This window comes from Mustela erminea, chromosome 15 (assembly GCF_009829155.1).
Source record: "Mustela erminea isolate mMusErm1 chromosome 15, mMusErm1.Pri, whole genome shotgun sequence".
Classification (NCBI taxonomy): Eukaryota; Metazoa; Chordata; class Mammalia; order Carnivora; family Mustelidae; genus Mustela; species Mustela erminea.
This window is the reverse complement of record NC_045628.1, coordinates 46,009,982-46,037,840: the sequence shown is the minus strand read 5'-3', so window position 1 is coordinate 46,037,840 and position 27,859 is coordinate 46,009,982. Positions and strand designations below refer to the sequence as shown.

The 27,859-nt window shown below is 36.4% G+C and overlaps 1 protein-coding gene and 1 long non-coding RNA gene across 6 annotated transcripts in view; one reads left to right on the top strand and one right to left on the bottom strand.

Moving 5' to 3' along the window:
- DIAPH3 (diaphanous related formin 3) overlaps positions 1-27,859 on the bottom strand; it is a 499,882-nt gene that overhangs the window by 340,914 nt on the left and 131,109 nt on the right. For 3 of the 5 annotated variants that reach the window (XM_032314557.1, XM_032314558.1, XM_032314559.1), the window contains 4 exons: positions 8,032-8,106; positions 7,872-7,941; positions 3,398-3,534; positions 1,241-1,350 (listed from right to left, as the gene is read on the bottom strand). In XM_032314557.1, the coding sequence (XP_032170448.1) occupies positions 1,241-1,350; positions 3,398-3,534; positions 7,872-7,941; positions 8,032-8,106 (392 nt within the window). Of the gene's footprint in view, positions 1-1,240; positions 1,351-3,397; positions 3,535-5,719; positions 5,827-5,849; positions 5,883-7,871; positions 7,942-8,031; positions 8,107-27,859 lie in introns of those variants that run through there. The other 2 variants (XM_032314561.1, XM_032314560.1) reach the window with 2 other exon arrangements.
- The window catches only part of LOC116574033, a 28,280-nt gene continuing 6,351 nt past the window's right edge, over positions 5,931-27,859 (top strand). Inside the window, exon 1 of the long non-coding RNA XR_004279107.1 lies at positions 5,931-6,029. This is a non-coding gene — a long non-coding RNA (uncharacterized LOC116574033). The remainder of the gene's footprint in view (positions 6,030-27,859) is intronic.

Genomic DNA, 27,859 nt, shown 5'->3' with positions numbered 1-27,859 from the left:
CCAGTATTGACACTTCTGCAACAGGGACCACACACTCAAATCTCCAGGTCGGCCTCCCTGCCGCCCAGAGAAAGCAGGGGTCTGGGCTAGCCATTCACAAAGACTGTCATTGGGAAGATCACCATCACAAATGCCATCATTAGAAATGCCACAGTAAATTTATTCATTTGACTATCCTTGAGATTTTCAGCTGGTAAATCAAATACCATTTTATTTTAAAATTCAACATGGAGATTTGGTTTTTCTATTCCTACCACACTGAGAAACAATATGAAGGTCAAGCTACCCAGAGCTTTAAAATAAAATTTTAAACTGTAATTTTTTAGGGGCAACTGGGTGGCTCAATCAGTTGAGCGTCTGTCTTTGGCTCAGGCCATGATCCCAAGGGATCAAGCCCAGGCACTAGGCTCCTGGCTCAGCGGGAAGCCGACTTCTCCATCTTCTCACCTGTGCTCTCTCTTTCAAATAAATGAAATAAATAATCTTTAAAAAACAAAACACTTTTTTACTAATTAAGTGTGAAATAAATTTACTTTATAGCTATTAGTATATCTTTGTTTTTGAATATTGCTGCACATTAGAATCATCTGAGAATCTTTAAAAATCCCAAAAGCCAGGTCACACCAATTAAACTCTAAAAATATTGGGAAGTGGGAGTCAGGTATCTATTATTTCCTTAAAGATACTCAGGGTATCAGCAATACTTGCAACAGTAATTACAGTTATTTAAAAAAAATTTTTTTTTTAAAAAAAAAAAAAGGAGAAATTAAAAGAATATTAGTTATACAGCTTGGACAATATAATGGTTAAGTGTAAATGTGACTGTGAGAACTTAAACATTTAACTATCTTTGAAAATCTCAGTGTAACTTGGTCTCATTATTATTTATGGAAAGTCTTAATTTTCCAACATAAAAACTAATAGATCAATGAAAAGCCATAATTCACTTAATTGCCCAAACTTAAAATTTGTAATAGTCAACTAATGAGACTAACCGAGAATAAACAATTTATGGACTATGATTATATGTTTTATAGAGATCTCTAGTAAGCCAGCTTCTAGGAACATAACCTAAGGAAATAATAATAGGTACACGCCAAGTTACATCTATAAGATACATTATTAGAATTCTATACGTTATTTGAAATATAAAATATTGGACAACATGCAGGTTTTCATATTTGAATATAAGCCAGTGAGCTAACAGTTACAAAACAGTACATAGGATTAGACATGAAACCTACTTGCAGTTGAACTGAATCATGTCGGAGTCCTTCCACAATAGGTGAAAATCTGTCAATTTTTCTTTCTTCTCCAGCTGATGTTAAAGCTTCTAAAACCTCTTCAAGGCTATCAGAAATTTTGAAATTAATTAAATTGCAAATAGCAAGTAATCCAAATGCCTAACTACAACTGCTTAATCTACTGAACTCCAGAATCACTACTCCTAAGCAAGAAGCAACATTTTAAAAGCTAAGTACATAGCATGTATCAAGTACTAGCTACATGTTTTTATTCATTTATTCCTAATAACCCTATGATGAGGGTTATTTATCAAACACTTATAAAGTGCTTTCTACGCATCAGGCACTATTTAAACCAGTTTACAAATATTAACTCTTTTTAACGTATATAGTTCTATGAAGTAGATTTTATTATCCCTTATTATAGATTAGGAAACGGGGAGGGGGGGAATTAAGCAATTCGTCTGAGGTCTCCCAGCTCCTCAGTGGGGCAAGGATCTGAAATCAGACAGTCGGTGTGGTAAGCATGGTCTCGGCATTCTTAATCACTATACTATCCTTCCTTTTGAGTATAAAGAAGTCTGGTAGCCAAAAATACATCGTAGTAAGGATTTATAGTCAACAGAAGAAATACACCCGTTACTCCTTTAAAGACCAGTGTGTTAACACAACCTAGCACACTGGAGAAACTCCGTTTGTAGACACAGACATGTAGGCTGTTAACATTTTCTTCATCATCTTGATAACCTAGGAAGTCAAGAAATGATAAATACAAAGTGGAGGAAGGAGGTAGTGAAAAAAAGAGAAGGAAAAAGAGACGGTAAAGAGAGAGGAGGGAAAGCAGAGGGACAAGAAGGAACGAAGGAAAGGAGAAAGGGGTAAGGAAGGAAGAAGAAGGAAAAGAGAAGAACCGAGAAAGAAGAAGGGAAAGGAGGAGGAGGAGGAGGATGGAATGAGAGGAAGGAGCACAAGGAGCAACGAGTGTGTCAGCGAGAAGTAAACTCTTAGGGTCCTGTGATACAATTAGCAGGGTACTCTGAAAATGGGAAAGGGAACGTGCGGAAGCTGTGCCTGGCTTCGTGTGCTGGGGCTGCCGCTGGGGACCTCCTCGTCCATGGAGGCGCGCTGTAGCTGTGTGTGCAGACGGCTGGAGGGCGAGGCCAGAGTGGGGCCTGCAGACTGTCCGGTGAGGCCACACTGGACAGGGACAGCCCAACACTCCTCAGCTCCCAAGCAGGTTCACCATAAGGACAAGTTTCAAATGTTGGCAGAAGGTTCGGCTTACGGGCCTTTGCCCAGCCTTCATGAAAGGGCTATTTCTCTCTGTTCTGTTAGTTGTTCCATTTTCTACTGTCTTAATCCTTTCTGTTTGGCTTTTGTTGCAAGTTTTTATTTAAATTCCAGATAGCTAACATATAGCATGATAGCGGTTTCAGGAGTAGAATTTATTGATTCATTGCTTACATGTAACACCTAGTGCTCATCACAAGTGCCTTTATCTTTAGTCTTTTTAAAAGGCATTTATAATAATTTTTAAATGCATCTTATAATGAGTACCCCAACCTTTAAAAAAAAAAAAGGTTTATCTTTATAATTATCTGTTAATATGTATGTAATAGTCTTTTAGTTACAACCTTAACATATGTGGATAATGTGTTTAAAGTTTAAAACTTCAGGATGTACTTTATGGTCAGACTATGCACCCTCAACCAGTAAAGTACTATTCTTTCATAGAACACTTTTCAAATCTGTGTTATAAATACATTTTCAAATAGTATGATGTTCGCTTTTATAAGGGAATATACATGAATTTGAATTAACTCTATCTGAAAAACAAAATTACGTAAGAAAAAGGATCCATTCATATATTTTTTTTTATGTCTTCACTGAGAATTTTTGTTTAGGGTTTGAAATCAGAACATTTTAAAATAAATATGACAGAATCAGTTTTTCGTAGAAACATGTTAGCCTAGAACTACTATACTGAGAAATTATTACTCAAACATTTCTGTTCAGCCAATTATGAATCTAAATCAGTTGCTTAAGTTGTATTCACTTATTAACAATAAATTCCAGTCTAGAATAACGAAAACACTAAGTAAATCAAATTATACTGTTACATAGTATTAGAGAAATGAGTTGAGAAGACTTACATGCTTTCCTCTCCTACAATGCATACTGCAGACAGGAGTTTCACCACATCTGTCATCATACTTGGGTGCTCGGGATCGATGGCTTTGGCTAACAGAGAAAGACTCCTCTCTTCACTCATAATTCTTTCCAAGCCATACTATAAACATTTTGGAAATAAGAGGCTAAATGTTAGCAGTTTATTGAAAAAATTAACAACACCCTAAAGGAAACATCATTATTTAAAAAGTTGATAGGATAATATATTTTCACATTTAGTAAAAGCCAGAAAATAAATATCATAAAAAATTTAAAAAGAATAAAAATTCATAAAAGTATTCATATCAAGAAGTAGGAGAGTCAAGCAAATATAAGTAACTTCTCAAAGGTGATTTGATAATGGTAGGACTGATAACTATTAAGTAAGAAAGATAAGTAACCCCCTGGAGAACGGGAGAAGCAGTGAGGAAAATTGAGATTTCCCAACACAAGCACACAAAATGAACAGTCTGTTTCTGAACCAGACCCTGAGGGCATGAGGAGCTTTCCTGGGAAGGAAGGTGGATAAGGGATACACTATCACAAGTAACCACACACATCAACTCTATCCCACAGCAACAGAATGAGAACCACAGGGGCAATGTCAGGTTTCCAAGCCAAAAGTAAAATTTTAATGAAATTAATCCAATATATCTAAAATATAATCATTTCAACAGAGTCAATATAAAACATTCATTGATTATTTTATTTCTTTTCTTTGCTACATATTCAAAATCCAGTGTCTTTTTTCTATTTAGACCACATCTTCATTCAGACAAGTCACACTAGAAGTGCTCAACAGCCACATGTGGTAACCACGTAACAACAGGGCAGACCTAAAGAGTAACACTGAGTTCCTAAGATGGGCCCAAGTTGAAAGATGATTTGGGCAGATACCATGTAGAAACTGCCATGAGGAGCATAAGTATTCTAATCAGAATGATATTTTATCATCAGAAAGACAATGCAGTTGTAAACACATTATATAAATGGGATGATGCCAGACAAGGATAAAGTTTGTTTGCTACTGCTAGGATGTCACATCCAATTAGAAGATAAGGAGTCATGTTAATGACTTCGCGTTTTGATTTAAGGATGTATACATCTCTTAGGGCCCACTTACAATCTATGGAAGATAAGTATCAAATAACAGAGGATAAATAGAAGCAATAAAACGATACGATTTATCTTCCATGCCTCCCCGAGGATCTTTCTAAAGAGTGAGAAATTGGTTGATTAGAATTACTACTGAGCACAAAAAAGAACCTTAATCCCAATAACAGACATATGAACTATGGCTTAACTCAAAATTAACACAAGGTATAAGCATCAAAGTTAAATCTATAACAAGCTTAGACCCAAATGCTGTGAGAATGAAATCTTATTTATAATTTTCCTATCTCACAGATGCCATTTATATAAAGAAGCCATTAGTTAACTGTGCTAAAATACCCCATTTGCTTTAGACTGCTTTCTAAGGAACACAGGTATGAAGGAAGCAGCGCCGGCACGGGGGCCAAGGGCCCCAAGATATGCTTTCTGGAGAAACTTCCCCCTCTTACTGGTGATAAGGAAAAGTTTACAAACAGACAGTGAAACCAGTTAGGAAGTGATCAGTTTTGTGATGTCCTGGGCTGTCTCATAACTGGAAACAAAAAAAAAAAAAAAAAAGAAAGCAGGCATGGGGCCAAGAACCACAACATTCTTTAATAATCATTCCAGGGAATTGTCAGAAGCATAGAAAGTACCACTTAGATCCAATTCAAAGAGTCAATCAGTCAATGATCACCAAGAACCAAAGGGCTGGCTCTGTCCTAAGAAAACTGAGGACGACCCGACCGAGTAAAGCATTTCCCCCTTTATTTCCTACCCACCCGGACATCCTTAACCAATGCCTGCACCTCTGGAATCAGAATCCTGTGGCTCTTCCAACCACTCAAGGCAAGGCACACTGATTTCCTCCAGATTATACTCCCTACCTTCTCTGTGAAGCCCTCCAGCCCTAAACCATTAATGTGGGGAGAGCAGAATATGAGCATTCTCAGATTTCATAGTTTTGATTAGCACCCCCTAACCCCTGGAAGGTCCGTCATCAGCAGTATTCTGACTTTGCTAATATAAACGCACATAGTGCTCATTTTAAGGCTGGAATGAAGCCAGGTTAGCACTACTGAGCACCTAGAACTACAGACAGAATTGCTGCCTACTTGAATTAAATTACTCTTGTTCAGTTATTTAAAAAAAAAAAAAAAAAAAAAGCAAAACCAAACAAAAACTGTCGACTCTGAGACAAATCATCAACTTACCAGTGCTAGCATCTAAAGTGCATTAAATGAAGCCTATTACAAGGTTAGAGGCAGTGACAAATTTTGGAAGGTCTAAGGTTGTCTCTCTACTGAATGACAAGGACCCACCCAGGTTTATATGAAAACTCACGTGTTCTAAACCGAAGACTAAAGCCAGGTTCCCTTTGCATTCTACTTGAGACCTATTATTACCTAATAGATGGAATTTCAAGCCACTGCAAGGGTGTTCAGTGGGAGAAGGGGAAGACCTTAGATCCCTGTGGAGGATGATCAATGAGACATGAATACTGATGCTGAATAATTCCCTATGGTGAGTTAATCCCAGGAGCAAAGAGAAGGGTCCAGACTGGTAAGGGGGCTGGCTTCAGGAGCAAAACACCTTCGCTGCAGGTGCACACCTTAAAGCAACACTCAAACAGTTAACTGACCAGAATGAAGTCCTGTTCTAATTATCTTTTAATGCAAAAGTATTTAACTTCTCATCCCTTTGTTCCCCCCTGATATTCAGTCTTTTTCCACTTAGAAAATATTATTTAGCCTAGTTTATTACATGAGATCCACTTTCACCTGTTACCAGATTTGTTCATTACATTAATAATGAAATACTAGTACCTAATAAGGTACCACTGTTCTCTTAAAACCTGTATTTTTTCCATCCTTCAAAGAACTCCTATAAATCCTGCACAGTGAGATAAATGAAAAATCATCAACAAATCCCAAGAGAGTCTTTATTGATAAATTATTTCATATATTATTAATTTTAGAATTCAGACATTAGAATACTAATTCCAAGTATCAGTAAATTTTTATTCGTATAAGTACAAGTGATAGCAATCAACACAAAGACAATATATTCTAGCTCCACAGATACAAACTATAAGCAAAAGCAGTCTCTTATAAGAGAACACACTATATCACTTAGAACATAAATACATGAAGTTTACCCGCTCTCCAATTCAGTCTCAAATCGAGCAGGACTATTATAGTCTATAGAAACCTCCTCACCTCTCTTTAATTATGGTTTTCTCAAATTCAAAGAATGATGCACAAGATCATTCACAATACCTGGAATCTAATTCTTACAGAACAACGAGTTCAAATCTAGAATATATTTGAATATATAACAACATTGAGCAGATTTCTACATCACATAGTCTGCTTGAAAATCTTCTCTGATTAGAGAAGGCAGGGTGGTAAAAAAATATTTCATTGGTTAAAAACAAAACTCAGCTCAAGAAAATGCTGAAAAATAAATAAGACAGAAATAATCAGAAAATATAAGCTTTTGCTATATTTAGTAAAAAGAAATATGAATGTTAATAATTTAAGTACCAGTACTTAAGGGTGTAGTCTTCTAAGGCTTATTTTTTTTAATGCAAAAATATTAAAAAATAATCAGAAATATACAGACAGTTTTGCTCTAAAACTCAAATCATCCTAACACCATAGGTAAAATTCCTCTCCTGCTGTCTAATGGCAACTAAAATACCTATCATTACTGCACCCATCATGAGGTAGATATGTTTAGATGTTGAAGCTAAAGACGTGGCATGGAATAGAGCTAATTTCCACAATTAAAAGTACAAATTCTATTAAACAAGGAAACACTGTCAGATACACATTTACAAACTCGGCAGACCTGCCCTATTAGCTTTTGTCTCAATATTACACATTAAACATCACTGATCCATTTCTGGGACCTGTTTCCTATCGGTTCATATTAATTTCCTTGCAGATTTAAGCTCCTCAACTATAAAAACTGTCTTTCCAACTTGATTCTTTGGTAATAAGTATTACTGCAGACCATGTCTGATTATCATGTATGATTTCAAAACTTACTCATACTATACTTTGAAAAGGAAAGGATGGCCAGAGAGGAGAACAAAAAGAGAGTAGAAAGGGAGAGTTAATGTGCACATGAGGATTTAAGCATCAAGAGATGCTACTCAATTCTCAAGTTTCTCCTGTTGAGAGATGGTTGATTTGATACAAAACTAGAAGTCAATGCAATGTAATATTTTGTCCTCTATCTACGCATAAGCTTATCAAAGCAGTACATCTCTTTAGTACAAATTTCATAACACACAACTCTATTTCACAGAAATTCTCTAAGAACTGGTGAAGAATACAATATAACGACCTATGTACATACCTGGGTATTCATCAAAGCCTTTAGACACTGTATAACTTTATGCTGATTCTTCTTTACAATTTTTTCTTGTCTGCATTGGCATAAAAAATATCAGTATTGGAATTATAATTGGACACAGAAATGTAGCTTAATTGAAAATAAAAATGAACAATATACTTACATTTTGCCAGTAATCAGTCTTTCCAAAATGTCCAGTAATAATCCAAGCCCCTCATGTCCAAAGCTTTGCACCCAACTGATAAACAGAAATAAGAGGCAGTTACACATGGTCAGTATTCTAGTTTGGAATATCACAATAACGCTATATAGTCACAAATATTTTACCCATGGTATGTTATAACACAGTCCAAGAATAACACCCGGTGCAAAATCAATCATGATTCATCATCATGTGAAAGGAGGAGTAGGGATGGAATCAAACAGCTTGTGAGAGCTGACTGCGCCCGTCACTTCCATTCTCTGTGTCCAGTGACATCATGTAGTAACTAAAATCTGCCATGTTGGAAGTCTTATACCACAGAAATCAGCAAATGCTACTAATGAGAGCATCTCCCCTGACCCAGAGAGCAGAAATCAGGCAAGACTTAAAGAGGGATCCCGCTTCAGGGATGCCTGGGTGGCTCAGTCAGTGAAGCATCTGCCTTCAGTTCAGGTCATGATCCTGGGGTCCTGGGATCTAGGCCCACATGGGGCTCCTTGCTCAGTGGGGAATCTGCTTCTCCCTCTGCCTACCACTCACCCTGCTTATACACTCTGACAAATAAAAATAAAATCCTAAAAAAAATTTTTAATTAAAAAAGAGAAAGAGGTAAGACTCAGATCTACATAAAGATTGCTAAAAAAAATTTCAAGATATCAAAAGGGAGGTCTTAGGAAAATTTCTCAAACCACTGACATGCATTCTACAAATGTTAATTTCCCAAGTTTCAAAGTTCAATTGTTTTGTTTTGTTTTTTTAAGAACTTCATGGTTATTTTTAAATGAATATATTCATCTTGACCAAGCCACCTCTTTTCATAAACCAACTGGTATAATCACAATACTGTAATATAAGGAAGACATCACCACCAAAAGTCAACAGTTCACCTTGATTATAGAAAAACTACCTTAATGGATATTAAAATACGTTTCCAGCAGTGATTTAAAAAGTCCTGAACAATAAAAAATATATTCTATCTCCAAAAAAGAGGAAGGAAGGAAAAGATAGGATATATAACCTTTTATTTCTTTGTATATAAGTTTCCATGTATGATTTTGTGTGTAACCCTTGAAAAATGGAACTATAAGGGCAAAATTTCATCCAATAATTAAAAGCAGTTCTTAAACATGAAGAACATGTTTAAGTCGCATACCCATATATATCATTTTCTTGACATGATAGAACATTTGCATGACAACAATAAAAATGAAACACATTTTTAAATGTAAAAAAATTATTTAAAATAATTCATCTTCATTTATACACTTATAAATGTATAAGTGTACTTACTTAACTATCTTACTTAACTATCAGTGTTCCGAATCTGATTCTCCCCACCACCTAACTAAATCAGGAATTTACTTAAGCAATAAACATACTGATTCCTATAGAGGAAAAGCCTAAAGATCACTATTACAGTGAAGGTGAGAATAACAACTTAAGTCAGTGTTTTGAAACCGGGGTGCTACTTCAAAAGTGATGAGTTTACTCTCCGCTGTCAACAACACACAGGTTACCTGAAGGCATTTCAAATCCCACTTTCATGTTTCATGGAAACACCTACAGCAACTGCTTAACTGTTTACCTTGTTGACATCCTACTCTGTATTTTTTATTTCAAATGAAGCAGAAAAGCTTGAAATCAAACACATAAAGAGTAATTGAGAGGGTCACCTGGGTGGCTCAGTTGGTTAAGTATCTAGCTTTTGATTTCAGCTCAGATCACGATTTCAGGGTCATGAGATCAAGCCCTGTGTCAGGCTCTACGTGGAGCCTGTTTGAAATACTTTTTTCCTCTCCCTCTCCCCCTTCCTCTGCTCTCTCTAAATGGACAAATAAGATCTTTAAAAAAAAAAAAAAAAAAAAAAAGGAAGTAACTTGATAGTGTTACTTGGGCTGACACTGAGACACAAGGACAGATTCTGTTCATCAGGCCCTCTTGTGTTACTAAACCCACAGCAGGACATCAGTATTTTGTTTGAAGTGAATTCTTAACAATCTCTATATACCAAGTATATCCATAAAGATATTCTAAAGCTAATATGATTTAGGACTGTTCATACTACCATATCCTTCAATCATTGTGGAAAATAGAGTCACTATTCCTAAAACTGCCTTATACCAAAAAAATTTTTAATTATGTTAATATAACAAGACTTTGTTTCATTTAACATGCTTATGATGGAGCCCATTATAAAATTTAGGAAGCCTATCAAACCAAATAAATCAAGTTAATTCTTGTGGTCTGAGTAGTTAATAGAACATATCCTTTTTTTTTTTTTAATCACACTGAATATAACAATTATAACCAGAATATGGGACCCACAGAAGTTCTCAAATCAGTTATGTCTGGACCCACCAAATAACTCTTCCGCACTACAGACGGAGTCATTAAAATAAAACTTACATCCACTCAAACATATTACATATAAACTAATTCTCTATAAAATAAACTTGATAAATTGAATGTAAAGAGGCCTTATACCAAATTACTTTGTACTACCATCTTTAACTCATGGCAGGAATCTCAATAAAATCAGAGAGAAGGGTAACAACCTAATGAAAGTCAGACTATACATTTCATAGAACACCAAAAACAAGCAATTGAAGACAGGGCACAAGGGAGGGAACAAAGATGCTTGATAACAAAGAAACACTATATTTAAATGTAAAAAGCTGGTAAAAGTACTTATTGAAAAGTAATATTAAAACACAAATGAGAAATGCATAATAAGGCTCCCTGTTTTCTTAAAAATTTGCCAGGCCAGGGTAGAGTTGTACGAACAAGTTGTCACTCACAAACTGTTTCTCAAAACCTCAACCCCCACCCTTACTATTTTCAGCAATATTACTTTTAAAATGAGGGACCAATATTACTTCTTATCTTTTCTGGAAAAGCTGCTCAAGATAAAAAGGGATATTGAGTAGGTAGGTCTGCAGTACTGACAGAGGTTCATTGAAATCCATAGCTTCTTACAAAAGTAAAAAATTTCTCATCATCAATGTAAGAAGCAACCTGGAGAAAAAATTATCAACTGATGTATAAATGATCAATCTTCAGAAAACAAAATCTGTTCTGTTTCTCCTGTGCCTGTCAGCACAGTACCGTCGGGCATTATGTGGTTTAGCTACAAACTGCATTCATGGACGAACGAGCACTGTGCAAATGTTGCTTCTTCATGAATAGAAATGACACAGAGATTAGTATGTCATTTGTATTGGGAAAAAATTGCTTTAAAACAGCAAAAAGAAATGTGCTAAGTACTAATTTAACACAAAATCTACCTCTTAAAATTCTATAACAGGAAATATCAAACTCTTCTCTTTTAATTGCTTCAAAAAAAAAAAAAAAACCTTCTAAGTATATTGCCATTTAGCACTTTCCTAGCAGGGGGCTCAACCAAGGAGCAAAGAAGAGGTGAAGAGGTAACAGAAGGGGAGAAAAAAGAAGGAGAGCAGGTCTCTAGGATTAAATGTTCAAGCCATCTTTAAATAAATGTTCAAAGCAGCTTAGCCTTTGAAATTCACTTATTCCTTCCTCAGGATGAAATCAAAGGTATGCAAAGTGGTTTCCTATGTATTGTTGGCTTTATGAAGCAAATACAGTCACCTCATTGAGCTGGAGAAGCAATCATCAGGTCTCAGATTTACTCCCTGGCCAAAGACACACTACCCCTGCAGGTTTCCCACAGGCTACAGTGAATTACCCCTCTCCTCCCAAATGCTCTCCGAGGAAGAGAAAGACAAAGGCATTAGAGATAGAGCTGAAATAAACCCACCACATCCTAAGGGCAACCTGACCAGTTACATACACCAGGAGGGTAAAGGCCATTTCTAATTGGTCTTTAAATTCCCCCGCACCTGGAACAGACTAAGCACTCAGTAAGTTTTAAAATTGAATCTCCTTCCATTTCTCTATTTCAGGTAAAGAACACACAGAGAGAGGTTAAGGTCACTTAGAAATAGCATCCAGGTCTGCTAGTGCCCGGGCTCATAGCCTTACTTTATAGATGTAAAAAAAGGTACAAAGCGGTGACGCCTCCCCTGCGTTTTCATTGAGCCTGTCTCAACCTTCATGCCGAAAACATTAGTTCTGATTTCGGAACAGGTACTTATCCGTACTGAACCAAGGATGATGAATCTAGAGTCCTTGTCCTTATCATACTTTAGGACTTGATTGACTGCCGCTCAAAGGGGGATGTTCATTACCACTGAAACAAATGTTCGTTAACAAAGCCACTCAGCCTTCTGGAAGGGCTCATTGTGTGCCCAAGACTGCAGTAGGTATGACAAATACAAAACTGAATAAAACATGTTCTCCGTCCTTGAAAGGATCACAGACTAGTGGTTGAAACAAATGTTGAGCTACATTATGTAATAAGTGTTATAATCATGACGCTAAGGAAACAGAAGAAGGATCTAATTCTCCCAGGAACAAATGCGCTGAGGTCTGGCCTGAGTCTTGAAGTCAAAGAAAGAGCAGCTTCTGAGGCAGAGGGAGAATACATACAAACATATTAAATATGAAAGATGTGCCTGTGCTGACTACCAGAGGTGGTTGTATCTGATAAAACCCAAAAGGTAGGAAAGAACTTCTGGAAAAAACTCTATACAACGTCATGGGCAATGAGAAACCATTAGGCCTATGTGGTAGGCAGAGTAATTGTATCCCTACCCCCAGAAAGATGCCCATGGCCTAACACCAGAAGCTGTGGTTATCTGATATAACAAAAGAGGAAATAAAAAAGGAAACTGAGGTGACTACAGAGTATTTTTAAAATAGAGAGATTATCCTAAATTATCCAGGTGAATCCAATCTAATTACCTTGTTCAATGAAGTTGAAAGCATTTCCCAGAGGGATCAAAGATAAAATGGCAGAAAGAAGAGAGATGTAAAAGCATCAGAAGGACTCTGCCTTTATAGGTCTAAAGACTGAGGAAGGGGAATAGGAGACAAGAAATTGGAGGAGGGGCGCTTTAGAGCTGAGACAACCCTCACATGACAGCCAGGGATGTCAGTCTCACAACCACAAGAAATTGAATTTTGCCAATAACCCAAACAATCAAAAAAACATCAAGAACACAAGATCTCTCCCCATTTATTCAGAAATTCAATTCTCTTCATTTTGATTTTGTGGTTTACACCATAAGTTCTCTACATGATTTGTTAGATATATACCAGTTTTGTTCTCTCTATAGTTTTTTTTTTTCTCCCCCAGGACGGGAGTGGTGTTAGAGGAAAACACTAGTAAATGGGGTTTTACAAAAGTTCATTGCTAGTAAAAGAAATATATTTACCACACTGTTGTACAAGAAATCTGAAACATTTGCATCTTGCAAAATACATTGATTTTTATCTTAAATCTGCACTATTACGGAACTTACTGATTAGCTCTAGATTTTGGAGATACTTTTAACTTTTCTATGTAAACAACCATGCCATCTACAAATAGGGACAATTAATATCCCTTCTTTTTTACTTATATGTAAAGTAAATAAATAGTAAATTACTTATATATAAAGTAATATTTTTTGTTCGTTTCATTTGTGCTTCATTGCCTTGACTAGAAATTCCAGCCCTGTGTTGAACAAGAGTGGCAAGAGCAAACCATCCTTGCCTTGTTCCCAGCCTGAGGGGGAGAATTTTGAACCTCTCACATTTAATGTTAGCTTTAAAATTTTTGTAGATGCATGTTATCAAGTAGAGAAAGTATCCTCTGTGTTAGTTTCCTAGAGTAGCTATAACAAAGTACCACAAAGTAGAAAACTTAACAGAGAGGTTTATTCTCATAGTTCTGACTAGAAGCCCAAAGTCAAAAGGGCCAGGCCTCCTCTCTGATTATGGGTAGAACTTTCCTTGCCTCTTCTTAGCTTCTGGGAATAATGGCTAATCCAGGATTTCCATACCTCTCACCACATGACACTTTGTCTCTCTTCTTAAAAGGACACAAATTGGATTAAGAGCCTACTCTGTTCCTTTATCAACTCATCTTATTACAACTGTAATGACCCGATTTTCAAATAAGGTCATATTCTAAGGCATCAGGACTTAAAAATGTTTTTTCTGCAGGACACAACTCAATCTATAACATTTCTATTTTTCCCCAGTTTTTATCAGGAGTAAGTGTTCAGTTTTGTCAAAGCTTTGTCTGCATCTATTGATATATGATTTTTCTTCTTTAGCCTTGTTGATTAAGTGCATCATGATGAAGATTTTCATGCCCACATTCATGATAGACATGAGTTTATATCTGGGGTTTGGGGTTTTGTTTTATTACTGTCTTTATTTGGTTTTACTAACAGCACCAGCTTCATAAAATATATGGAGTTGTTACCTGCTCTTGTATTTTCCGGATGAGACTGTGTAGAATTGATATTAATCTTTCCTCAAATCTTTGGTAGAATTCTCCGGGGAAGTCATCTGTACTTTGAAGATCTTTTAGGGAGTCTTAAAATCATTATTTAATTTCCTTAATAGAGAACAATTCAAATTTTCTTTTCCCCATGGGGTATTGTAGTACTTTGCTTTTTGAAGAACAGTCTTTCAAGTTTTCCAATTTGTGTATAAAGTTTGTTGTCTGCCTTACTACTCTGGTGACACAGGGTCTGCAGTGATACTCGGTTTTATTGCTGACCCTAGTAATTTGTCTATTTTTTTCACCGATAAAGATTTAACAGTTTTATTAATCTTCTCAAAGAACTACATCCTTGTTTCATTGATTTCCTCTATTGTTACTCTGTTTGCAATTTAATTGATTTCTACTCTTTATTATTTCCTATTTATTTTTGGATGTTTTTATTTTGGGTTAAAATTTATTGACTTGAGCCCTTTTTCTTTTTCTCTACCTAACGTAGGTATTCAATGCCACAGATTTCCTTCCCAGTACTACTTTAGACATGTCGTAAATTCTGAAAGGTTGTATTTTCATTAACTTCAGTGTATTTTTTTTATTTGAGATTTTTTCTTTGACTCAAGGATTATATACAAATGTGTTACCTACTTTTCAAATGTTTGGATACCTTCCTGCTATCTTTCTGTTATTGATTTCTAGTTTGACCCTTTTGGGGGAAGAACACATTTGGAAGAACACATTTGACCCTTTTGGGGGAAGAACACATTTTTTTAAATTTGATGAGGTTTGCTTTGTGGCCCAAGATATGGTCTATGTTGGTATATGTTTTAAGAATACGTACTCTGCTGTTAGATGAAATAGTCTATAAATACGCATTATGTTCTTTTACTTGATAGTAATGTTAAGTTCTTATTGGTGATTTTCCAACAAGGTGTTCTACTGATTGTGAACCAAATTGTGAAGTCTCCAAATCTATTTGTGAATATATCTATTCCTTTCAATTCTAGTATTTTTGCTTCATATACTGTGCACATCTGAGGTTTGAAGTATACACTTAGGATGGGTCTTTTGATGGACTGACTCAGAAAAATACATCATTTTCTTTACTCTGAGGTCAACACTATAGAATATTAAAATAGCCATGAGCTTCTTTTAATGTTTGCATAATATGTTTTACTATCTATTCACTTCCGTCTGTCTATATCACTATATTTGAAGTGAATTTCTGATAGAAAGCATATAATCAGGTGATGTTTCTTCATCTACTCTGCCAATCTCCTTTAATTGGCATAACCATTTACACTTCATGTAATTATTGACATGTTAAAGTTTCACTCTAGTATTTTTTTTTTTGGATACTCTTCATTCTATTTGTTCATTTTCTTTTCCGTCTTCTTGCGGTTTACTAAAACATGTTTTAGAATGCCATTTTTTTAATTTTTTATTTATTACGTTTTTTTATTTATAGCTCATACAGCTTTTCTAGAGGTCAATCTGCGTACATCATAATATATAAAAGTTTACTGACATCATGCTGTAAAAGTATTCTTCAGGAATACTTTTACTGCCATCATCATTTTACAAGCTTGAGTGAACTGTACAAACTTTCTCTCCTGTTACGAATGAAACAGTGTCCTTCAAAATTCACATGTTAAAACCCAAACCCACAATGTGACTGTATTTGGAGATAAGGCCTTTACAGAGATAATTAAGGTTAAATGAGATTGTAAGGACAGGGCCCTAATCCAGTAGGACTAATGTCCTTGTAAGAGGAAGAGACACCAGGACTGCACACCCACAGAGCAAAGGCCATGTGGAGACACTATGAGACAGCAGCCATCTACAAGCCAAAGAGAGAGGCCAAATAAGAAACCAACCCTGCTGGCACTTTACCATGGCCTTAAGGCTTTCGGCCTCCAGAACTGTGAGAAAATAAGTTTCTGTTTAAGCCACCCAGTCTGTAGCATTTTTGTTATGGCTGCCCAAGCTAACACACCTCCCTTTATGCATCTTTACCCTCCCCATTTAGAGTATCGTTGTTTTACATATTTCTTCTACATAGATTTAGAACCATATGAGATATAATTTTTGCTTCTAGCACACTTAACTTATAAAATTCAAGAAAAATGTACTTGTGCTTATTTTTACTAACACTGCACACTTTTTCTTCCCAATATTTCAAGAATGCCCTCTTTTATTGTTTCCTTCATTTAGAAAATGTTCTTTAGCCATTCTTTTAGGGTGAATTTTCTGGCCACAAACTCCCTTTGTTTTCCTTCATCTGAGTATGTCTAGATTTCCCCTTCATTCCTGAAGAATACTTTTACAGCATTTAGGATTCTGAGTTGACTGTTCCTTGCTTTCTTTATTTAAAAACTGCTTTACCACATGCTTTCGGCCTCCATAGTTTCTGATGAGAAATCCAGTATCATTCCAGGTTCTCCCTGTAACTAAAGCAGCATCCCTTGTTACTCTCAAGATTTCTTTGTTTTCAGAAGTTTGACTAGGATGTGTCTCAATAGGATTTCTTTGGGTTCATCCCATTAATGATTCATTCAGTTTCCTGAATCTGTAGGTTTTTATCTTTTGCCAAATATAGAAAACATTTAGCCATTATTTCCTCATATAATTTTTTATCCTGACTTTTCTCTCAAAACCTGGGATTTAGATAAGAAACTGTTAAATCTTTGATTATAGCACCACAAGTCACTGAGGCTCTGTTTTTTTAATTTTCTCTCTGTTCAGACTGGGTAATTTCTATTATTCTATACTGCAGTTCACCAATTCTTTCCTCTCATCCCTACATTTTGTTGTTGTATTCTTCCAGTAAGTTTTTCATTTCAGTTACTGTATTTCTCAATTCTAAAACTGTTATTTGAGATTTAAAAAAGAATAAAGTTTCTTCTACATATTTGTTGAGACTATTCTTTTTCTCCTAGCATATTCATAATTGTTCATTAAAACACCTTTATGATGGCTCCTTTAAGCATCCTTATCAGAATATGCAAATAAATCAGGGTACCTGGGCGGCTCAGTCAATTAAGTATCCAACTCTTGATTTCAGTTCAGATCATGATTTCAGGGTTGTGAGATAAAGCCCTGCACTGGACTCCCTGCTCAGCCGACAGTCTGCTTGCCCCTCTTCTTCTGCTCCTCCTCCTACTCACTATCTCTAAAGTAAATAAATACAGTCTTTTAAAAGAATATTCAAACATCTCTGTCAACTCCATATTGGCATCTAATAATAATGGCATCCATTATTAATGGATGGATATGGAGTTGGCATTCAGCTTGTGATCTTCCTTTTTAGTAAGCCAAGTGTTTATACTGAAACCTGGACACTTAGATTATTATGTTATGATACCCCATTTTTTACTTCAATCTCTTATTTTTTTGGCTTGCATCCTATGATACTTCTCCAGTGGATGAAGGATAGGTATCACCTCAACGCTGCCAAGTGAAAACAGAGGTCCACTATCTCTAACTGGCCTCCATTGACATTTTAGGAAGAGGTTTCTTTCTTCCTTTTTTTTTTTTAAGACTTTATTTATTTATAAGAGAGAAAGAAAGCCCAAGCTGACGGAGCAGCAGAGGGAGAGGGAGAAGCAGATGCCCAACTGAGCAAAGAGCCTAATACAGAGCTTGATCCCAGGACCCTGGGATCATGACCTGAGTGGAAGGCAGAAAGAAAATTAACAGAGCCACCCAGATGCCTGGAAGAGATTTCTTGTTATTGCTGGACATGACTGGGAGTCAGCTCCCCACCTGGCCATCATACCTGTCCATCGTACCTCCCTGGCAGGGAGAAGTAAGACTGCTTCTTTATGCTCAAGTAACCTCCACTGGAACCAATGGGAGGTGAGGTTTGTTTCCAAATCTATTTTTGCCAGTGGTATTAATTACCTAATTAGATAGTCTAATTAAAATTACATAAACAGACAAATCACTGTAAAAATAGCTATTTCTATGAAAACTAAGCCTAAGGCTTTGAGAAATATGTATATTTTTTCAGTGACATTTTAAAAAGTGCCATAGAAGTAGATGTGGACACAAGTGTGTAATACTAAGAGACAAGTGTGTAATACTAAGAGACATCAGCAAAATGACTTTTTAAGAAGTCTGTACTCTATACTTTGTAAGACTCTCTACATTTCTCTTCTACCTTTAAGTACCAATAAGAAGAAAATAATGCATTGTGGATGTGTTTATATAATCAACCTATAATCAACCTGTGTCCACTCTAAGAAGTAGAATAGGTAAAGTCTGGCCTCCACATCTATTTCTACTAAGAAATAGAGTAGACACTACCTTGACCTGCACACCAAAGTCTAGAAGGAAAAAAAATGGATTCTTAATCTTTTGAATTCAAAGGATGTTTAGGATATATGTGAATCATTTATCATTCCCTGCTTTAGCTCATTTTTCCAAAAACCAATAGCATTAAACAAAAGGACGTCCTCCGTAGACACATACACACTTCCACCCAAGAAGTTACAGTGCCTAAGTAGGTGGTATTGTACTTTTTTTTTTGCTTTTATGTATTATCTACTTTCCTATAATGAACTCTTTTCATAAGAAAAATAATTTTTAAAAAAGAGGAAAAAAATAATTTTTAATTATCCCAAAGAATAATCTTACATAAACGCTTAGGGAAACACAAAGTTATTTTGTTAAAAATCAATATAAGAAACATCCTGAAGCGGGAAAAAAATATCACTGGTCATATGTGACAAAGTAACAAATTTTATACCTTAACCTTAGAAGGTCAGCTTTAATACTATGTAATATCCAAATCCAATTTACATTCCTCTGTCAGAGTAATATATCACCAATGCTGAATATAATTATAGCTTATTCTACCTTTCATTTTCACCTACTCTAAGCAAGGTGACTAAATATTTAAAATGAACGGGGTGGGGAGGGGGTACAAAGCAATTAACATGCCCTGTAGGGCAAAACAAACATATACCCACATCTCAACCAACGGCCCATCCACAAAGATTACACTAAATTATACAGCCAAACAGGGATTTCGGAAAATCAGCAACTAAATAACATTCTGATTTAAAAATCTACCAAACTTCAAAATACAATCATTCATATGTATATTTTCTGGGAATTGACTTTTAAAGGAATTATGTACTTTAAACCAGTCACTTATTCTCACTTCTGATATTAGATGAAACAGTAGAATAACAAACTAACAAGTTTATTCTCCTGGTTACTTTTTAACTCTAATATATTGGAAGGTATAAAATGTCTAAAGTGTTCAAAATAAAATGGAAAAAAAAAAAAAAACAGAAGAACTGCAGTGATGAAAAACAAATGACCAATATAAGAAACATTAGCTCTTGATCTTCAGATGAAAAAAGTAAGAGAATTATGGAGGTAAAATAACATATCCTAGCATGTGCTCTGCTCAAAACTTCAGTCCACTACTAAAAGAAACATTGTAGAAAAAGCAATCATTGGGAATGTATGAAATATGAGTAAGGAGGTTTCTTAGTATCAAATCAAAAAATCATTACTTCAGGAAAGCATTAATGAATTATTCATTTTAAATTGACTAATTTGACCACAAATGTATGGGGAAGAAGAAATCATTACATTGCAGGTCTTCCATCATCTGTTTTTCCCCCTAAGTACTTGCTGCCCAACACTTGTCCCATAAACTTCATTATTAAGTCTATCATCTGCTCCTGATTCTATCAAGTTCATTGCTACGTTCACTCAGCTGCAAATGAAACTATTTCATCTTTCAAGAGCGAATTCAAGTGTCCTTCTTCTTTGAACTCCCATTAATTTAAGTTTCTCCATTCGCTTACTGGGTTTTACCCACCTGGCCCAGATATCCCTCTAGTTAATGCACATTTGTCTTTCTTTTATAGGAAAATGTCTCAATTTCATCACAAGAATTGTCAGGAGTTCTTCACCGTCCATTTATTCCATCTCACTTAATCTGGCTTCTGCCACCCAGACTCCACAAAATTACTTTTCTCAAAGGTCACCACCATCCTCCTCTTGCCAATTCTGACAGTAATATCTTGCACCAGGTCTCAGGAACATTCTGGGTGGTTTATCACTTTCCCTACTGAAACACTCTCCTTCTCTTACGCTCAGGAAATCAGTCTTTTGGGGTTCTCTCCTCCAAATGACCACTCCTTCCTCTGTTTTCCTGGTTCCTCTTGCCTTTCTAGACCATGGATAAATTGCTGGAGATCCCCAGGACTTGTTCTGGGCCTCCTTCTATATCTTTACATACACACACACACACACACACACACACACACACACCCCTCCCTGTCCTACCTGAATTCTCAACAATTCTCAGGGCTTTATGTGCAGTCTACATATAAACAATAGGTAAGTATTTGTACATTCTCCACTGAGCTCTAGACCCCATTATCTAGCTGCTTGATATCTCAAACTATGAAACTGAAACACATCAAACTTTACATGGTAAAACAGGTATTTTGATTTTTTCCAAAATGCAGGAAACTAGTAACAAAACCATCTTCCCCTATCCGAGTTAATGGCATTACTATCCACTTATGCTCAGGTGACACAATCTAAGTGTCATTCTTGATTCCTCCTTCTCATTCACACCACACATCCAATCTGTCAACATGCCCTACAGTTCCTACCTTCAATTTGTCTGCAAAACCCACCCAACTCCTTGCCCCACCACTACTGCAATCCTCATCCAAGCCATGCTCATCCCTCCTGTGATGATGCCATAGTCTCCTTTCTGATCTCCCTGTCCACTCTTTCCTCCCTTTAATCCATTCTCCCCATAGCAGTTCCTTTTAACAAGTACATTTAGAAATAGGTCATTTCCTGTGTAAAACTCATGAACAGCCTCACACTTATTTAAACTGAAAATCTTATCTCTCTCCCAAATCACCTTAAGACTTCTCATGACCTGGACACTGCCCAACTCTCTGATGGCTCCATGGCCTCTGGGACTCCACTTCCCTCTCTCCACCCTCCTGCCTCACTGCTTCCCCACTTCAGGGTCTCTGCTGCTCAGGGGGTAGTCCAGGCCCTGCAACCAAAGCCTGAGCTCCTCTTAGCTAATTCCTTGTCTTCTTAAGCTCTTAAGTTTTACCACCTCAAAGACATTCTCTGACCAGTTTGCATCTAAAAGTCCTCTATCCATTACTCTCAGTCGCTTATTTTAACTAAAGATGTATCTTCTACTTATTACATGTTTTCTAGATCTCTCCCCCATATGCCTCATTACTGTGATACTTAGCACAGCACCTGAGAATTCTTGCGGCATAAGTAGATTAACAAATACATCCTCTGCTACTTTGCTGCATTTTATCCAAAACACAAAGATTTAATTAGGTGAGAGCTGGTGATATCACTTGCTCTATGATGTGTTAGACATTTCTCTCCAAATGGAATCTCAGTAATTTGAAGACAGGGAGAAGCTCTTGTACCTCTACTAGTTTTCCAACAGAGAAGTGTGTAAGGCACTCAAAATACTTGATGCCCTGTTCTGAAAAATGAGCAGTATATCACCTCATGCATTTTATTTCATGCTTTAATTTCTCTGTTCTCTTTTCTATTCAACTCCATTTAACCAACACCCTAATCTAAAGTTCCATATTACAGTTCCACAACAACATAGTACTACGCGCGCCACCTCAGAAATCCACAGCATGGTATAGAGAGCCCCCATACTTAGAGAGATTCAAGAATGCAAAGGCTCAAAACAAGCGCACCAAGAATATCACATGAGTTTCTCATCTATAAAACTATCGTCCAAAAGGGAAGCCCCCAGTGACATGTGGATTTAAGTATAAATTCCATTCCTAAGTCATATTAAGCACCATTCAAGTGCTGACTGGTCACATGATTTGAGTACTGAAAGCACAAAGAACATTTCCTGGACAAAGTTCTATTGGACTTCTGCTCAAATGATCTTACTTTCTCTAGCTCCACATAGGCACTCAAAGTGACCTCAGTAGGTCTAACCCTCATGTGTTTAACTTTTATGATTTTCAACATATGAAAGATGTTTAACATATGAAAACTACACCTATTTCTTTCTCATATATATTGATTACCCCATAACAAAAGACCTAGCAATCCATGACCAATATGGATGATAAAGTTGAATTTTATTTCACAAGATTTTCTGAATCACAAAAATTAAAACTTCCTTCTAATGCCAAAATTATTTCACCTACCTCTGTATTAAGGTCTTATATGTACAGTTGATCCTTGAACAACGTGGCTGTGTTAGGGGTGCTAATTCCCCCAGTACAATGGAAAATCTATGTATAAACTTTTGACTCCCCCAAATTTTAGCTACTAATAACCTACTGTTGACCAGAAGTCTTACCTATAACATAACCAGTCAATTAACATATATTATATATGTGTTATATACTGTATTCTTACAATAAAGAAAGCTATAGAAAATGTTGGGAAATTCTAAGAGAAAATAGCTGTGTATAAATGGACACACACAATTCAAACCTGTGTTGCTCAAAGGTCAACTGCCGTTAAGTACTTTTTTATGTATAGAGACAACAGGGACTACCAAGACAAAAACTGAATTTTTAATTTTTTACTTAGCTCACAAAGCAATACTTTTTTTTTTTTTAAAGAAGGCCCAGCATGTGGCCCAACACAGGGCTTGAACTCAGGACCCTGAGATCAAGATCAGGGCCGAGATCAAGGGTCAGATGCTTAACCAAATGAACCACCTGGGTACCCAACACCAAGCAATATTTTTAAAACATCAAAACAAGGCAGAAAAATGAGTATAAATAAAAAAACTATATAGATTCTTTGAATGTAGGATTCTAAATAACCAGGGTGTGTTAGGGTCTTTAGCTCAGTAATTTTTCCACTGAATGTATCTATCTTTGCAAGAAACCAAAGTATTCAGTAAGTGACATCACACTGATAACTTCTACAGGTTGAACATATAAGGCTTACATTCTCTGAGGACACAGACAATTATCACTGAAAAGTAAAGTTTCTTGAATTTCACCTCTATGGTCAGAAGTAACTATATAAGTTTCACACTCTATTCTTTTGTTGTCTTTTTAAACAGTAATCTAGTCTTTTTGAATAATTAGTTTTCAGTCACATACTCCTTCTTTTATGCGGAATATCAAACTACTGTATTTTAAAAGAGGTTTGAGACCCTATGTTAATTGTGACTGACTTTACATTTGAATAGAATTCTTCTCAAAAATTAACCTTAGCTATTCAAATGGCAATTTATATTTTATTTTAAATAGACTAGGAGATATTTATATTATAAAGTAGATTGGGAGGATTTTACAATTCTAGGACCTTTCAGGTCAAGTATAAATTGAGCTACACAGCTCTTAGTCACCATGTACAGAAAACATGTATTTCTCAGTTAAAAGCAATTACTATATTTTCAGTGTACTGAACTTTTACTGTTAACCTTGCATGCAAAGTCAAAGCTTTTCAGACACAGATAGAGTTAACTTTGAAACCGAATAATTATAACACATTTTAATATATCTACAAGCCAAAACCAAGCTGTAGTCTGAATGACAATAAGCAAAAGAGAAAGACTCCTACTTAGGTGGAACATTCAGTCTTCTGGAAGGTCTCTCAAAGAAATTACACCAGTTCTGGTAGAACTGTGAAAGCACTGGAATGTATTGGCATGCCCTTTAAAATATCAGGTTAGTACTCATTAGTAAACATTAATATTTTCTTTCAGGGCATTTTTCATTAATATTTCATTCTTCTAAAACACTTTGGAAAGGACTGCAAAATGACCTAAAATTAGAGGGCACTTCCAAAAAATATTTCTCTAATAAGCAATATTAAGGGTCATAAAAGTTATGGATCCTGAATGTTAATTTAGACATAAATAATACAAAGCACATCCTAAGATATATGGTACGGTCTCAAGAATAAAGAATATTAACAACTTACCTAAACTTTATGAATTTTTATTGGAAACAACCTAGAAAAACTACTTTGAAGAGATAAAAGTGTATCTCCCTCAGAAAATTCCTGTAAAATAAATATGCTTCCAACTAATATTTCTAACCTACCAAAGACGATGTTTCTATGATTTCTATGGAGTGCCATATTGCTGATTCCCTCATCCGGGCTACAGCCAGCCACACTGAAGTCTGTCATGGACCAGAGCTTTTGGACTGTCTGTCAGACACACCTCACCTCTCCATTTCTATCCCTTAATGGCTGGTATGAAGCCCATTCCCTTTGCCTTATCCTTTCAAGACAGCACTCTCCACTGAAGGGAGTCTCTCTGAGATCACTCATTTCTTCTTTCAGGACCCTTGATATAAATGCTCACTCATCCTTAGAGGTTTTAAAAATCCTTTAATCTTCCAGACTTCAATTCTTTTATATATTCCCATAGTTCCGAACTTAACTCTGGGGATAGAATCATCATGCAGTACTTAGGTGAAAGAAGAAAGCAGTTACACACAGGAACCAAAGTGTTTAAGCGGCAATGTCTAATAGAATATTTTTACAGTGATATAGATGGTTTATATAGGTGCTGTTCAATTTGTTAGCCACTAGCCACATGTGCCTCTTGAGCACTTGAAATGTTTTGGATCTCCACCCCCCCACCCCCCCACCCACACACACACACCTAATCAGTTTAAATGCCACAACCAACTAGCAGTTACCTTACTAAAACAACACAGGAAGGAAAACAGAACCATATGAATGACTTACCTCTCTGATATCACTAGTGAGAGGAAAGAAGACAGAAAAGGAAAGAAGGAAGAAATTTAAGAACGTAGATCATGAAGGAAAACCTTACTCTTGTCCACTTCAGAAATTATCACTATTAATATCACCATACATCTGTGCATTGTTAATTCTCAAACTTTTTTCTAAGGCTTTAAAAAAAAAAATGTATAGCTCATGTCTTACTTTAAAACTCTAAAACATATCAGGGGAATAAAAATCAGCTGGAGCGTTATCATTACTGAGAACATTTACTATTCTCTTCCTCTCATTTCTACAAAGGCAAAGGCCTTCTACTATGTTCCCCAGAAGAGAACATCAGGATTACTTCCAGTCACTTCCTCCAGCTCATTATGGGAAGATTTCCCCCCCTCCCCACCACTACCCAGAAGGACTGATTCCTACAACTGGTGAAAGTGGGGAAGGGATCCTGACTGTGAGCTACAGTCGTCTGCTCTTTCCACTCATGACAACGTGGGCAAGTTTGATTTGATGAGATTAACTACACTTCACCTTCAGAAGTCCCAGTTGTGCTCTGCAACTTAGTCTTTTATCGGTACAGAGGTTATTCCACACCTTACTTCTCTGTCTGCTTTAACATATTTGGAACTCAAGAGCAACAACCAGGTCTATCAGCACCTCCACCAAACCAGTCATATGCGTGTGTATGTGTGCAACAGGACAGCTGTTAGAGAAAATGAAATAAACAGTAGAAGGTTTTCTTTTTTTTTTTAATGGAATCAAGGGATGAGTCATAAATAGAAAAAGAAGATCTTTGTGAGGCGAAACAAAAGTGAGATACTGAAAAAGTACTGAAGGCAATGTAGGAGCTGAGCACGAGTTGCCTTCAAATCAAGACAGTTTCAGGAAATTCAGCTAATTCAGGAAATTCAGAGCAAGATAGTCCTTTGTATTCTTAGAAAGTTTATGACCAGACTCAAGTCCTGTAGCATATTATAAGAACACTTATTTATAGCTCCTAGTATTAAGACAAAGAACCTAAATATCCAACAAAACTAAAAACTGGAAGAAACGAGAATTCAACATTTACTGTGTCGCGCTAAGTAATGTACAGATGCTTGACCCCTGTCCTCGCTTCCCCTCAACCCCTTCTGCAGCTCTGTTCTAGCTTCAAAGGGGCTGACTCCGCAGTCTTCAGGTCCCATGGTTTGTGATCATCTGTTCCCTGCTAGGTTCGAGCAGTGGGAAGAAGGGAGAAACAAGGGTAAGGCTCTCTCTCTCTCTCTCTCTCTGCCCAGGAGGTTTCTCTGGCAACGGCTGCATCTTCCTCATGAATGCAGTTTCTGCCACTTGACACCAGCCCATTACCTTCCAGAACAGAGTTCTCTTTCTCTCCCTCTAGCACAGGAGGGGAGCACCTTCCTGCTGCCGCTAATCGTGGGCCTCACTGTTTCCTATTTGGTTCCTCTGTCTCTCCATCAGTTATTTAACCAATTTCTGGTGTTAACTTTAAAAGGAAAAAAAAAAAAAAAAAAAACCTTACAGCGTGCTCTCTGGTGTCTGTCTTCCTGTTAGGACTCTGACAGCATATACACTGTACACAGATACACACATGCATGTGCATAGTCTCATCCTATTTCCACTCCATCTCCTTTCTAGGAAAACATCTTTGGTAAGGCTGACAAAAGCCACAGAGACTCCTCTAGGATCATAAATGCAGTAAAATTAAGCTTTGAGAAGAGGTCCATCTTGGTAAGAAAAAGGTTTGACTTGTCCATGCTTTGGTTTGAGTGCTCTTTAGAACCTACAACCCCCTCTCTCCCACCTCAGCCTACACATCAACATTTAGATCCACAGATGAAGAGCAGGGGCTCTGTGGGGAGGGGAGAAAGATGAAGACCTGGAGGACTGGCAGTGACAATCAAGGAGGGACACTAGGTCTTCTTCACTCAAGGAACACCCTACCTTTCATATGCATTGTCCCTTCCCCCAACCCAGGGATGGGCAGAGGATGTAGGAAACCCAGTCTTTCTACCCATTTACTCCCTCCATGAATTTCTAGGATAATTTTGAGGAATATTACCACATTCCACAAACCTCTAACATCAATCCATGATTTTCAAAAAGAGAAACATCACTTCACCCAGATAAAGTGAGCAATGTCAAATATTCATTTACCACATTAATGAAGGAGCAGCAAGATGATGACCCTGATTCAGAAAGAACTAGAAAAATCAAAAAATTTAAGGTGACTTAATAGATAGAAGAATGCCAATTTAACTACAAGACTGATATCCTGCAAAGCAATAAAACTGCAACTTCAAGGGTTGATCGTAAAAATAAATAAATAAATAAAGTATGCAAGAGTAAGGTAAAGTAAAATGAGAATATTAATACATTAACATATGCACTTAAAAAATCTGGAGCAAAAACACACAAGAAACTTAACAGGATTTCACCTCTGACCAGCAGATCCAAAAATCAAATGACAGAAAGGAGGAGGCTTTTACTTTTCTTTTTATACCCTTCTGAGAAATTTGGATTTGGGGCACATAAATTTAATGCCTTTTCTCCTTGTATTAAAGTAGAAATCTAACAAATGTATTGATCTGAAGGGGTACCTGCACCCCAGTGTTTATAGCAGCAACGTCCATAATAGTCAAACTTTGAAAAAAGCCCGATGTCAATTAGCAGATGAGCAGATAAAGGAGATGTGGGGTGTGTGTGTGTGTGTGTAATGAAATA